A 15,944-nucleotide genomic window follows, 5' to 3' on the forward strand; every position below is an offset into this window, starting at 1 on the left:
CGGGTGTTATTTTTGTAGGTACAGGAAAGAGGCAACCAGCGGTGGGCAGGGTGTCTGTACATCGCAATTTTTTTTTTCCCCAGGCCTGTAATATTATTTGTGTGAATTATTATTTTCGTGCATACGTGTGCGTGCGTGCGTGTGCTCCCCCCACCGCACCCGGCCCGCAGCAGCCGCCCTCTGCCCGCCGGTGGCTGCAGGGGAAGGGGGCGTGGCCCAGGGGGCGTGCCGGGAGGGGGGCGTGGCTTCGCCGTGACGCGCCGCGGGGCGGGGCCGTACAAACAAGCTGGCGCCGGGCGCTGCTTGCGCCGCTTCCCGGCGGGTGAGGCGGGCGGCCGCGGGCGCTCGCTCGCTCGCTCCCCGCCACCGGGCGCGCCTCCTCCGGCTCCGCCGCCGGCACCCGCGGGCGCCCATGGAACAGCGAGGCGGGCGCTGCTCCGCGCCCCGGCGGTGAGTGTTGCGCGGCGCGGGGCGGTGCGGTGCGGTGCGGGGCGGGCGGTGGGTGCCTCCGAGTGCTGTCCGCGGGAAGTTTGGGGTGGAAGCGGGTGGCGGGGGGGTGGGGGTGTCTGCCACCCGCCCCCCGGGGGTGCGCAGGCGCTGGCACCCCCTCGCTGCCGCTCATCCCGCCGCCCGGCACCTGCGCCTGGCAGGTGGGAGCTCCGCGCCCGCGGGAGGCGAGCGCCGCTCCGGGGCCGGGGAGCGCGTCCGACCGAGCCTGGCGTGCCCAGCCCCGGGGGGGGACGCGCGGCAGCCACCCCACACCCTCCTTACTCACCGGATCGGGCTCTGGGAGGCATCGCTATCGAGGGGAAAAAGAAAAGAAAGGAGAGAAGGGGGTCGGGGGGGGGGGGGGGGGGGAGTGGTCGGCAGCACCTGGACTGTATGTCTGTTCAGATTTGGCCCCTGGGCACTTTATTTCTTTACCTCCTTATGTCCTTCGTGGCTAAATGACAAGGGCATGTAACGGCAGACTGGCAGGGGTGTGGGAGCAGGGTGGCAGAGTGCAGGGCTCCTGCCTGACAGCAGAACAACTTGCAAAAGCTCCTCTGAGCATCTCTGATCCGTTCCCACGCTGAGCGCTGGAGCTGGCTGGGTGCAGCGTGCTGAACTGGAACCTGGTGAGCTGCATAGGGCCGGAGGGCAGAGTGGTCTTTGGGGGCTGGCAGGAGAGCACAAATCCTTAACTCGAGCTCACTTTTGTTTTGAAGGACTGGCTCCCTGGAGTAGTACAGGGAAGGCTCGGTTACTGCAGTTCTCGGGGTGCTTTCCAGGGATAAGGGTGTAAGAGGTTCTAATCTTTTGGGGGCAAAAAGATGCCAGGAGGAAGCGGTGGCAGTCCTCAGCAAGACCAGTTCTGATTTGGTCTTGTCTTCCAGCCATTCAAAACATCAAGAAAGGGCACCCAGCTAAGTACAGGCAATTCAACCACCTCAGTTGATTGGGAATTAAAGTATATGACTCTCCTTCCTCTCTATGTTAGCGCAGTAGGTTGAGGGCTTTTCCTGTTCCAAGACTGTTGCTCCTGGGATACTGGGGAGGAAAAAAATATCTGGGAAGTCCTATGAATACCATGTTTGAATGGCATGGGGATGGAGTGTCTGCAGTTATCTCCCTTCTGGCACGAGAGATCCATTCATTGCCCACTCCCACTGAGAGCCTCTGCAGTATATATGGCAAGTGGAACACTTAGTAGAACAGGCTCAATTCAGTGTACGCCTGGATATTGTCTGGCTATCAAACTTACTATCAAACTTAATATATAAATATAGTAACTATTACAATTTACTTCTGCTAGCATTTCTTGCACTCTTGAACAAGTGCATCTCCCACATTGCTCCAAAACGAGCACCTATCAGTAAGGGCACAGATACTGACATCATCTTTAACTATCTCTTGCACATCTACCCTTTCAGTACCCACCCTGGGTGGTTTGTTTTTTTTTGTTTTGTTTTTTTTTTTTTTTCCCCTTATGGAAAATTCAGAGGCTTTTGATTATTACATAGCCAAATAAATGTTTTCGGTAGGTCAGCAGCAAGATTACACATCTGAAGCAAAGCCAGCTGCTGCAGTGGAGAGGCACTAATTTGACAGAGCAAATTCTGACCCCAGTGTTGCCAGGTTCCAGTCTGTATCCCCTCCTTGTCAGGATACTACCTTGGTTATTCTGAATTAGCCATATGCTTCCACAGACATGACAGAAAAACAGAGTAGGTGGAAAACAGTTTTCCAATACACAAGAATACATGCATGTATAGGTAAATATAACTCTTCTGCTCTTCATAAGAGGAAGCAAGAAATGTTTTTATTGGTCTGACTAGCATGGGATCTCTCCCTTCCCGCTTCTAGAAATGCCACTCAGAGCCAAGAAGCTTTAGAGCCCCAAAATATGTCAAAGCTGATGGATTTCCATGAAAAGTTTTGATGATTAGAAAAAGAAAACTGAAAATATGCCTGAGCAGTCCAAAATGGAAGATCCTGCTGGGTCATCTCGCTTCTCACTCCAGAGCATGAGGGTTCCCTCCAGGTCACCATGAAGTGCTTCATTTAGTAAATTGATTGGTTTAGCAAAGTCTAATGCAGTGATGACCACCAGTACACACTCTGCTCCAGTATTATTCTGAAGGCAGGAGAGCGGAAAACACAGAAATCAGCTTGCAATATGAACTAAAAGATTATTTGGAGGTTTGGGGGTGTTTTGGTTTTATTGTTATTTTAAATGTCTTGCTGGTATTTGAAACAGGGCCCACAGCTTCAGGGAGTGGTAAAACACTGCTTGGCAGAGGAAATGAGAATGGGATTGCTTAATCTGCTATGTTCCCTTTTTCAATGCATCCAGTTAAGGTGAGCCTTTGTATAGAATGGGAGCAAGACAGGACAAAGCCATCCTTTCACACAGGTTGTTTTCTTGGGGACAGATCTGATGAATTAGGAAGCAACTCTATTAACTGTGCAATAGATTTCTGCTTCCTAATTAGAATGTAACCCATTTTGCTTGGGAAGTGGGGTGGAGAGTAATTTCTGGATTTTGAATTGAACATTTGGTTTTATGGGGGAGAGGTGGGAATAGAGAAGGCAGTGGTACAGTGTACCCTTTCTCTATATGAAAATAATTGAGTCCTGACAGGTATTAAAATTGCTAGAAGATGGTGAGGGGATTCCATGTTAGCATTCAGTACAAAAATTTCTGTGCAACCTGAGCTTTTCAAGTTTATTTTTATACTGCTGTAACATCCAATTTTATTTTTACCTGCATGAGGTGCTCTGAAATCTAGGGTATTCTCTCTTCTAAAAATTTTTATGATCTCTTGGCATGAAAGATTGCAGTGGTCCCTTCTGACCTTAAAAAAAAGAGTGCATGTTATATATAACTGCAGTCTATTATACCTTTGCTAATTTATTGCTCACACTGGAGCTGAGCTCTTTCTTTAGAAGTCATGAACTGGTGACCTAGCTAATTTGTATAAACTGTATTTATCACAGCAGGTGTAGAAATATAGCAGATTTCAGCCAAAAATTCTTCCTACCAAGTCAGCCTTTCTCAGCTTGTTAAGTTCTCCTAACCAAAATTTAGGGACTTTTAAAAGTATATTTCTGAAGTCTTAGAGTTTATAGACAATATATAATCTTAACAGCACTGAAATTATGATTAGACTTCTTAACATGCTGACTATAAAAGTTAAAGCCATGGTTTAATCTGTACTCGTTGTCCAGCATTTTTTAATATAATTTGGGAAATGCACCTAGACAATATCATTTAGGCACTCTAATACGGGTTCATACAGTTACTTATTTTTGTCCCTCCACTCCTAATGCACAGATGGCTTTTTTTATATATTGTGAGGTGATCAATAGTTTATGCTGTTAGAGATCTATGGCTTCAGTAGTATACAGTTCTATTTAATTTAGTAAACTTGTATCTGTAGCACTCGCTAAAGTAGGCAATTACTTGTAGTTTATTACTGGAAACTAGAATTCAAGCTTTTCATTGTCACATGTTGTTTAAAACTTTTGTTAAAATGTGATTAAAAACAGTGTGGGGGGGAAGTGTGGAAAGCTTTTCTTAGTGAAGAGGGCATTTTGAGACACTTTAATAGTTAAAAATAGCAAAATGCTGAATATAATTCCAGGGGAAAAAAATGTTTTGTAAATGAGATTAGATTTAAAATAAATTTAAAACATTGCTCCCTTTCCTATCCTGCTCTTGACTGAGCTTTAAGTGATAGCTGTACTAGGGAGTTTTATGCTAAGTGGATACAAAGTGTCACTCAAAAGAGCTCATATAAGCAACCTAGGAATATTTCCTATGGCAGACACAATCTATTCTTAGAGGACAGGAATATATACTGTTCATATCAATAAGTTCTTGAAGAATTTCAAGTACACTACAATTGATCTAGTTCAGTTTTTTTTTTAAACACATCACTGAATATAAACGTTCAGTTTACTGACTTTCCATCAGTTTAGAAAGTTGTTTGTGGAGTTGGTTAGCTCAGTTATGGATTTGGTTTTTTCCAATATAAGAAACCAGCATAGCAGATGTGTGGGTTGTACTGCACAGACCATTTTAACCAGCAATGTTAGTCTTATATTTTGCAGTATTGAGGGCCCAAATATGCACAAAAGAAAATACAGTCCACAAACTGTCCTGGGGTTCTATCACATCTGCAAAACTAAATATACTTTATAAGAACAGAATGTCTCCCTCTGATTTTCAGCTCTAATCTCCCTCTAGAGACAAACTTTAGCAACTGATCTATGGTTCTCAGGCCATATTGTGCTTTTTTAGATGCCTGGGCAAAGATCTTTCCAGTGAAGGGCTTCAGTTCTGCAAGGAGACAAAGTGAGGACATCTGAAACCTAACTCGTTTATCCTCAGTCCCTAGAGAACCATAAACCCACAGCTTCTCCTTAATGAAGGTGAAGTCACCTGCATGTTCATGGAAAGGATGTAGTCTTCCCTCTCCTGGTCACTGTCCTGATAGTAAACCTCTCAGTGTGTTGCTGTGGGCCTTTTTGTGAAGTATCCCCCTGACACTTACTGGCTGCCCTACAGACATTCCTTATGTTCCCTCCTACCTGCTTTGGCAGCTCACTTGAAGGCTTTTATGAAAGCTCAGAGCTAAATCCAGCCTGATCCCATCCCCAGCAAAAATGAAGTTATCAGTCCAGGCAAAAACTACCTTATTTTGTTAATGTTAATTAAACTAAAATTTATGTATAATCTAGGTGGTTTAGGCCATGCCATTGAGTGAGTATAAACATACCGAGGCATTAAAATACCTTGATAATGTGGTAAAGATAGCCAGAAGTCATAAAGTAATAACACATGTTTAGAGGGTACTGTAATATTCTTAAAAATCAATGAAATATGGCAGCTGTGGTGCTTATACTGCATTTAGTGAGAAAAGCTTCCATTTATTTCCAAGTTACTATTACTTTTGGAAGAGGTTTTAATCATGAAAGTTGATTTGATTGGCAATGTCCACATTGAATCTTGTTGAATAAACAGTATGGCACATTTCGCTAATTAATTGGAGAAAGCAGTAGAAAAGATTAAGCAAAAGCAATCAGACTTTTTGAAAAGTCTTGGAATAATCTTCAAAGCACCATTTAACATAAACTGTGTTTCTTTTACCAACTTGCTCATTTACTTGTCGCAAATACAATAGTAATGACTGTCAGTTAAATTTTTATACTAATCTGGAATATAAAGTCATTGAGTGAAGTCATGTGTGCTCTGCATGTCTTGTGGAGGCAGGGAAGAGAATTCTTAAAGCAGAAAAATTTGACAGAGTGACTCCTATAAACTGTTATAATTGTTGAAACTGTTTTTCAGGCCCACAAATTCTATAAAGCTGTGGAACACGCATTTGCATCATTTCATATAACCTGCTGTAGTTTTAGCCACCAAACTGCATAAAGCATTAAAGATGACATTAGAGAATAAAGCTGAATGACAACCAATTTATATTCCATTTTATTCCTGGACACCACTTTGCCCACACAACATATGTTTTGTGCTGACTTTAGAGGCACACTTATGTCCATTGTGCATTGTGTTGCATTAGTCTAGCACAACAAAATAATTGATCCAGATATCAAACCTATACAGTTTGAGATAGACAAAAGAGGATGGAAAGAAAAGGCAGACAAAGCTTTATTGCTTGCAAGCAAAACAACAATACCATATGAACCAGCAGTGTGTTCTCAGAGCCCAGAAATCCAACCTTATCCTGGGCTGTGTCAAGAGAAGTGTGGCCAGCAGATCAAGGGAGGGGATTCTCCCCCTCTGCTCTGGTGAGACCCCACCTGGAGTACTGTATTCAGCTCTGGGGCCCCCAACATCAGGAGGACATGGACCTGCTTGAGTAGGTTCAGAGGAGGCCCAAAGATGATCAAGGGGCTGGAGCACCTCCCCTGTGAGGCCAGGCTGAGAGAGTTTGTGTTGTTCAGCCTGGAGAAGTTTCTGGGGGGACCTTGTAGCGGCCTTCCAGTACTTAAAGGGGGCTACAGGAAAGCTGGGGAAGGGACCCTTTATCAGGGGTTGGAGTGATAGATGAGGGGTCATGGTTTTAAACTGAAAGACGGTAGATTTAGATTAGATAGAAGGAACAAATTTTTCCCTGTGGGGGTGGTGAGGCACTGGCACAGGGTGCCCAGAGCAGCTGTGGCTGCCCCCTCCCTGGAAGGGTTCAAGGCCAGGCTGGACGGGGCTGGGAGCAACCTGGTCTGGGGGAAGGTGTCCCTGCCCGTGGCAGGGGGGTGGGAACTAGACAATCTTTAAGGTCCCTTCCAACCCAAAGCATTCTATGATTCTATATAGGTACTTTAAAAGGCATAAGTACTGATATGGTTCATTAGGTGTGCATAAAGACAGTAAATGCTACAGGTACTGTATCAGTGTTCTGCAGTGTAGGAACAGGACGCGCACCTGGACAAATAGTTCGGGAGGGACAATGCAATTCTGTTTGTCTGAAACAGAAGATACTCCCATGTTATTCTGTGGTCTCATGGTGCAACAGAAACTGGTTGCTTTTGTTTATTTAGAAAAAAGCTATCCCCTCAAAATTATTTGAGTTAAGAATGGGAAGACACTGGGGCTCAAAAAGCAGAGGTGAGGCCCTTGGTACCATACCTGTAATATCCCACAAGTCTCATTTCAAAGATCAACATCAACCAAAACAGGAGTAGAGCTCCAGTTAAGAGACACCTTGCTGTGTCTTTTATTTTCCCCAAATATTCCCATGCTATACTTGGCCCCAGGAAGGCTTGAATAAAAGAAGTTGGCAACTGAGTAGTATGCAAACTATGAATTAAAAATAAAGACTCCCAATGAATTGTTGTATATAGTTCATTAAAAAAAAAAAAAAATCCTAGCAGTGTGTTGTCATTAATATCTGAGACCAGCAGCTAAAAGTCACCATTTCCAGAGGCAGACAGTCTATTTCAGGACTTGGCTATTAGCATAGCATATTTTAATCTGACTACTAAGAAATAAGGGTTCCTACCATTAGGCTTTAAAACTGCTTTCAACAGCAGTTCAACCTGTTCCTCACTGGAATCCTATTATGCTTTTCCAGTAAGGTGTTAAGACAACAACTCAGGCTTACTATTTATGGATCTGGTGACTCTTAAAATATACTCTGAAGTAAGTGGTTCCTTTAATCTGTGACCTTAAAATTCAGCAAGAGTTGATGTTTTGTTACTCTTTTGTACTGAGATGCCCATTAGTCACTGATACAGTCTGGTGCTGTACCATTTGCTCACATTGCTGCTGAATGTGGTGGCTGCACACCTCAGCAAAGGGACAATCACCATGTATTTACTTACATTGAATTGCCTGTCACCCCGTGTTCCCACCGACATCCTCATTGTGGGGCTAATAATTAAGATTATTTCTTGTTAAAACTGAAGTAGATTAAGATGAGAAAAATTAACAGGAATGACGAGGACAGAGGGAGAGAGAAGATTAATGCCTATAGCCAAAATGGAGCACTTTCAGCTAGATAAAACTTTACAGGGACCAAAACCAGAAGAATGACAAATTCCTCTGCTAAGTAGCCTCCCAACAGACATCACAGAACACCTCAGGGCATGACTTTCTGCCCAAGACAGGGCATATCCATGAGCTCAAAGCCTGCAGGCATACAAGGAAGCACACACTCTTTTGACTTCACATTTATGGTGACACTTTGCTTCCCTCCCTTCCCAACCCTGATTTCTGCTTCCTAACAATATTGCTGCCGTGTAGCCCTTTAAAAGCGATTAGAAAAAGGGAAAGCATAGAAGTAATAATCAGTAGCAAACATCAGGAAGCAGACCGGTTCCATTCAGGGTGGAGTCATGACCTCTGTAAATGCAAAGCTATCAAACAGAACTTTCTAGATCACTTAGAAACACATCATTAGTCCTTGTCACACTGGGACTTAGCTTATTGTGGAAAAGTCATTAGTTTCTTTACAGATTCTCTGGAGAATTTCCAAAACCTATCCCTTGCATTTCCTCAGGTTGTTCGTATGTAATTTCATATTTCAACCCTTGTTAGCTGGTACAGTATGTGCCGTTCCAACATTAAATTCATAAATACAGTAGCCTACTAAGGCAAAGTAGTCAGGTGCTCTGCCATTGCGGCTTTCACTTCTAAATGGAGTTAGACAATACCAAAATCGTACTTATACCAGCCTTTCACTGAGATTATAGTCTTTGGAAGGCATCTTAATTTAGGGAGCTTGTATATACAGCCTGCTCATAACATGACAATTTAACAGCTATGCTATGTGTGAAGCCATTAAGATTTCACTTCAAACACTGTATTAAAAACACCCTGACCTTTACATGGGGTTCAGTGGTGGTATTTAGTAGTCTTTTGATAAAGTGTAAAGTTAGTTGTTTATATCACAGCAGCTTGCTGGCTAACTCTCAAAATGACCTTCAGAAGTATCCATTTTATATTTTCTTTCCTGAATATCATGACTGAAACCACAGGTCTTTTAGCATTTTTTGGTGCAGTTATACTACATTCTGTGGTTTCATTATCCTACCTTTTTGCGGACCCAGAGAGTGTGTCACCTGACTTTATCCTTAGAAACCCTAGGCACAAAGCAAACGTTAACTTCACTTAAAAATTATAGAAGAATTAAACTTTTCCTTGGTCTACTACTCACCCAGAGCTCTTCCTAACTTCTTCCTAGGAGAACGTTAACTTCCCACAGTTGGGCTGCTCCATCTACATTGCATGAGCCTTTTTCCCAAGAGGCTTTACTTCTAAGGTTGCTGTCACATGGTCCTTTAGCAGAGGCTGTAATTCCCAGACTTCCTACAAGACCCTCAGCTTTTAGGAATGCTCATTTTGTCCAGACTAAACCTTTTCCTTTTTATGTTTTTTTCTAAGATAAACCTGTTTTTTTTCAGATAAAAAACAAACAAACAACAAAAAAAAAAACAACAAACAAACAAACAAACAAAAAAAAACCCCACACCACTTAATCACTTAATTCTCTTGTGATTGTGTTTCAACTCCAATTAAATCAGGCTCTAAAAAATAATAAAAAATAATACTCAGGATGAGTCTTGGGTTCAAGAGAAAGATTCAGTATGTTCATGTCTCCTGATGACTGGAAATCACTTTCTCATGGGATTATTGTAAGTGCCCATCTTTTAAAGAATTTAATTATACCAAATGATCTGTGACTCTAGAATTGGGAAAGCTAAAGAAATTTGTTCAGTTGTGAAAAGCAAAAGATACTTGCAGTGTGGCATTAGTAGTGATATGTCTGAGTATAAAATAATGTGCTTCTTTCTCTTCTTTCAGCAAAGTTTCTGTTTGAGAAATACACGTTCACTCAGCAAAACAAAAACAACTTTAAAGGTTGTTCTCAGTGGAAATCACTCTATGCCCCATTACCTGCTTGAGTGAAACCAGACCAAGAACTTCTGTCATGGCAGCTTTTCTGCTGGGAGCTGTGTTGCTTATTGTTCAACCTCAGATAGTGCCTTCCAGACCGGCTATAAATTTGAAGGCTGAGACTTCTTCTCAGTCTGTTCAGAGAGAGCTTTTAAAGAAAACATCTCAAAAAAATGACTTCAAGGAAAACATTCATTCTAATGGATCATGCCGGCAGCTGCCACAGACTATCATTATTGGAGTGAGAAAAGGTGGAACAAGAGCTTTGTTAGAGATGTTGAGTCTCCATCCAGATATTGCGGCAGCAGAAAGTGAAGTTCACTTCTTTGACTGGGAAGATCATTACAGAAATGGATTGCAGTGGTATATTAATCAAATGCCATTCTCTTATCCCCATCAGATCACCGTGGAAAAAACTCCAGCATATTTCACATCACCTAAAGTGCCTGAAAGAGTTTATAACATGAACCAATCAATGAGACTACTCCTTATTTTAAGAGACCCAAGTGAGAGAGTACTGTCAGATTACACCCAAGTGTTCTATAATCACATGCAGAAGCACAAGCCGTATCCATCCATTGAACAATTCCTGATTAAAGATGGTGAACTCAATGTGGACTACAAGGCAATAAACAGAAGCTTATACTACATTCACATGCAAAACTGGCTGAAGTATTTTCCTCTTGATCGTATCCACATTGTAGATGGGGATAAACTAATCAAAGATCCCTTCCCAGAAATAGAGAAGGTAGAGAGATTTTTGAAGTTATCACCACAGATAAATGCTTCAAACTTTTATTTCAATAAAACTAAAGGCTTCTACTGCCTAAGGGACGGTGGTAGAGAGCGCTGTTTACATGAGTCAAAAGGAAGAGCACACCCACAAGTAGATACCCGGTTACTCGAGAAACTGCATGAATATTTCTATGAACCCAACAAGAAATTTTTTGAACTTGTGGGCAGAACATTTGACTGGCACTCATTTGTGGCAAGTTAGTGGTAAGCTTCAAAATTTATGCTCCAGTGTACATTTAGAAATTTTTAAAAGGGCATTTAAGCTATAATTTATTTGTAAAATCCATAAATACTTCTGTACAGTATTAGATTCACAATTGCCATATATACTAGTTATATTTTTCTACTTGTTAAATTTGAAAGCATTTTGTATTGTTTTTCATGGTTGTTAATGTTGTGTATGATGTGTCTATATGAAGAAACTAAATTATTTCACTGCAGAAAATGCTCTCTTGAGAATGTATTGTCCTTTTAATAAATAAGAAAGTCATTTCAACAGAACCCTTCAGAATTATTTGAATACTTTGGCCTTCCTGGACTATTCTGGACTTCTTCCCTCTAATTGCTAACAAATATGCTAAACTTTACATTTCCATTTTTATTGCTTTAAAAAGTGGTTTAATAATTTCTTTTTCATTTGAAAATATTGTTGTACTTAGAAAATTGTTCCATCTTGCTTTATAAAATTATTTCCTGATAAAGTGGTGGTACTTATACATGTTGGGACATGCATACCCAAAGGACAATGGAAGTCTCTGTGTAATATGACACATTAACTGCTGTAATTATCTTTGTATTTACTGTTATAACACGTGCACTCAAATTCTTTGGCAGTACAGTACAGGTTTCATGGCAGATTTTTAAAGATTCTGTGGGGACCAGCTCATAAAATCCAGAGTTAGCTTCAGAAATATGGTCAACCTGAAAACTTCCTATAGTCTCTGAATGTATATATACTTCATAAAGAAGGAGGGTTTAGAGAAGAACTTAAGCAATATAGGGACGTTTTCAAGGTTGCTTATGACTGTTCCTGCATTTTATAGCACATTTATGCTTTGCCATCACTGAAAACGAACACTTACACCAGAAAAATTAATTGGTCTACATTCCAATAAGCAACAACTTCATTCATATAAATGTTACCACACATTTAAGGCTATTTTCAATGAGTTGAGCCGGTGATTCATGCAACTGAAAATTGCCCATGGACTACTGTTCATTTAATCTCCTTCAGGACACTAAGATGCCAAGTCTGAGACTTGTGTGTTGTGGGATTAACCCCAGTTCCAGGAACTTTTATAGATGTTAGTACATTGGTAAAAATTACAGCTGTCCCTGTCTACAGTAGTTATGATGTCTTGTTAGTCATCAATTTCTGAGGTTAGAGTTAATCCCGTTTCCACACAAGGCTTACTACAGTACTTTAATTCTGAGCTCCTGATTTTCATTTTATGATCTTGAGTTTAGCTGCTGAATGTGCAGGGGCAACACTTTGTAAATTTGAACTTGTAACTGAATGTTGCAATCCTTTATAAAATTTAAATGTAGATGCATTAATTTTTTTCTGGTGAGATGGTGCAAGCTTGGGCACTATGACAAGGTACCGTCTGGATGCAAATATCCCATATTATGCTGCTTGCATGAAAATTTGCGGGTTCTGCCGTGCTCTCTCCTGCTCCTTGTGCACCTGCCCAAGCTGTATTCAACCTCAGAGAGGTTGGTGGTGTTTTATAAAGTAGACCTTTGAGAAAGCATACAATGAAATGGTATCATCATCAATAAAATATTTTCTGAATTGCATCTTTCCTTTCTCTTTTGTTCATCAGTTTCTAGTTTGGAAGACTAGAATTTAGGATTCAACTCCAGTTTAGATTCCAGTTAATTGTAATTTAAGAATTTAGCTGTAGCCTAGTGGATTCATTAGAAAGTAGTTTTCGCTACTGGATTGCACCTGTATGGTCCATTGCTGACCCAGAATATACAACAAGGAGGGAGAGTTTCTGGTGTCAATAATGTTAAATCTTACATGAGGCAGATGCCAAATATAACAGGATTCTAATACCATCATGCTCCTATTACAGTTTTAGGAAAGAGAAATTCAGGGGTGTTTGTGTAAGGTGGGGCAATATTGTTTTTTCTACCCTCATTATCCCATTTCCTTCCTAATGTGATCTTTGGAGGAGCCATGTGGACCTAAGATATTTCGGCTGAGACGAAAGGCTTCCCACCTTAGAGTAGTCTCATCTTCACTACTGCCTCCTTACAGTCCCAAGTTAAGCCTAACACATCCACCAGCTTTCTGCTGGGAAAGGAAAAATATTACCAGGGTATGTGACCAGGAGCCAGAGGAGTACAAGAAGTCAGGGTTGCATCCAGTTCACCTGCAGCAGGTCACACAGGGCAGCAGAGGGCATAAGCACTGAATTGTGAATGCTGGAACAATATTGATGCCTGATGTTGGTATCAAGAATACTTTTAGATGTATAATGCTACTTGATGCTAGTATCTTACCTGTGACTAATCATGACACATGCATGTGTCCTCCCCCACCCAATATGGCTTGTCTGTAGAAAGAGAAGCATAGCATGAACCACTGGGTTACTATTACTGTGTTAGTGTTAGGACCTCATAGCATGTTCTCTGTAGGATCAGGAGGTGAAGTGACCACTTCAGGGGGACATCCTGAAGCAAAAGCTTATGTGACTCATGCCCTAGACACTAAGTTCAAAGTGGCCCACAGATAGTATATCATACCAAATGTGTACACCTTGTGCAGGCATGGCCTGACTGTACAATACCTCACCCTAGACGTTTCACAGCTAGCTGTGTGGTAACTATGATGGTGATGGAAAATAAATCACACCCACAGTAATAATAATGGTAATATTTACCTGAAATAGATGCCCTAAGTTCAAGAGTTACAATACTTAAAACTGGAATTCTGAGTATGAATTTTCAGTTTAACAAAAGAAGTATTCACTTTCCACACATTCATTACTGTATTAAATATATTTGCCAGACTATTTCTAAAGAAGTGCTAAACAACAAAAGCCAGCAGAAGAAAGTGAAGAGAGAATGAAAGGAAGAGCACATCCCAATTGAGACTGTAAAAACACCAATAGTGAGCCTGGAAGTCATGCTGTATCTATTCATAAAAGAAAAATAATCCCTGAAAACACCTTTCCAGTGTTATGCAATACAGGTATTTATTTCTGTAAAACTCTACCATCTCAGGTTTAAAGTACAACCACTTGGGTGTTGCTCCAGAAGCCTGTTTCCTCAGGGCAGCTAGCCAAGACTGTGATCACTCTTGCAAATATAAAATAAATACAACACTCCATGAGAATTCAATATCCAATTCAAAGTCTACCACTCCCCTTAAGTACAAGAAGCAATGCCAATCAAGTCATTAATCAGGGTGGCATTGCAGGACTAAGTCTTGCCCTTTGCTTCCCAGCGTAAATTAGTGTTAGTCTTTGAAAGCCAGGTATTGTTACCTGCAGAGGACAAAGTTTAAAGTATAATGATTATCCTGTGAACGCTGCTGAAAGAGTATGGAAAGGGAAAGAAGTCCCAAAGTTATTACTACATCAATAATATTGCTACATCTGCTGTTGGTGCTGTATGATCCTTTTACATGCGCTTTGCTGTTCCTTGTACCTTTTTCCTGATGTTGTACGTGAAAAAACATCTACTGTGTTTGAATAAATCAACATTGTTTTGGAACATCTCAGAAAAAAATCCTTTCTTTTTTAAATCTTGCTTGAGCCTATTTGCATTGGGAATATGGTAGTGCTACACTCATTGATGAGTGTGTGAGACTTACCACCACAGAATATTTTAGGTAAAAACTTAATTACTTTGGGGCTCAAAGCTGATTATTACATGTTTCCTCGACTACGTGCAGTTTTAGCCACAGTTTCTACAGAAAGCCAGGGTTCTTATTCCTTGTTGTCATCCACACAGATTTCAAATGTCTAAAGAGAAATAAGATGGGGTAAGGCATATTTTCATATATCTATCTTCTGTTTTATCTAGCATTGCTGACCAGACATTTAGGAAAGTTCACACATGCACTCCACAAGAGGCTGTACATCAAAGCTACTACTCAGAGGACTATCCCTTCTCCTTTCTCCTTTTCAAAGTCTGCTCCTTGAAAGTCATAATTTAGTTCACATTATGAATGAAATTGTGCAGGACTATGTTAGTAGATGTTATCTAATACAGTAATAAAGTAATAAAAAGTACAAAAGTACAAAAGGAAAAAGTATTAAATTAAGCTAACATGTCAACAAAGTGTGTTGAACTTGCTGCTAGGTATATACCAACTGAAATAGTTGCAAGTATGTGCCCCTACAGCTGTAACATTATTCTTTTCTCATTCTTAACCCAGTAACTTATTTATATAACTCTGCCTAAGTGCACAGTCATGCTGGAAAGATTGTGTGTTCAATGTTAATTCCTTCATTTTGCAATTGCATTGGAAAAGCCAGTTATAGATGGAAGCCATGTAAATATCTTATGAGTGAAAAACACATTTAATAATATTTTACTTACCAGAAATAAATGAAATTGCATTTATGTCTCCTAGAATATTAACAAAGGAGAGCAGTACTCTCTCTTCTTACAACAATAACCCATCCACAGTAAATTTTCTACTTAACTACCACACAACAGTTGATGCAGTTTTTAAGTTAATAGTGCAATAAACTCAACAGTGATGCTGCAGATTTTAAATGTCTTCTGGGATATATAAAATATGCAAGTCAGGGTGGGGAGCAGCTGGATGCATAGGAACAGCTGGTCTCATTGGTCAGAGGACACTTTTTTTTTAATGATAAGGGACATGAAATTTTTGGCTTGAATATCACTTTACATTGTCTATGAAAGCAATGTCTTCAATTAACTTCCAAGTCAATAATCCTATCATAATGACATCATCTTTTTCCTTCCTATTGACATTATGTTCTGCCAAAACACAGTTTAAGAGCCAAACCCAAACAGCAGGTGCATGAGGGATCCCTTGGTATTAAAATAAGTTGTAATACAACTCAGGCACATAGTTTCAATTATGAAGGCACACTGGCTTGAACAAAGGACTGTTCTGAAGTGAGTGGCAAAATTCTCAATTTGGATGAGGCTTACAGAAACAGTAATGTGCATGCCTTCACAGTAAAACAGCAGAACAACTAACATGCCCTCCCCTCATCAGTTTTCAGTCAATCAGTCAGCAGCATTTCAACAG

General features: G+C 40.8%; 1 protein-coding gene across 1 annotated transcript; it reads left to right on the forward strand.

The window, feature by feature from the left end:
• Positions 1 to 288: 288 nt before the first annotated feature.
• Positions 289 to 12,499, forward strand: HS3ST1 (heparan sulfate-glucosamine 3-sulfotransferase 1). The gene is made up of 2 exons (XM_032984560.2): positions 289 to 450; positions 9,812 to 12,499. Exon 2 carries the CDS (start codon positions 9,939 to 9,941, stop codon positions 10,899 to 10,901), a length of 963 nt encoding a protein of 320 aa, XP_032840451.1. The 5' UTR covers positions 289 to 450; positions 9,812 to 9,938; the 3' UTR covers positions 10,902 to 12,499.
• Positions 12,500 to 15,944: the final 3,445 nt, after the last annotated feature.

Source organism: Tyto alba, unplaced genomic scaffold (assembly GCF_018691265.1).
Source record: "Tyto alba isolate M040663 unplaced genomic scaffold, T.alba_DEE_v4.0 Super-Scaffold_6, whole genome shotgun sequence".
Taxonomy (NCBI): domain Eukaryota; kingdom Metazoa; phylum Chordata; class Aves; order Strigiformes; family Tytonidae; genus Tyto; species Tyto alba.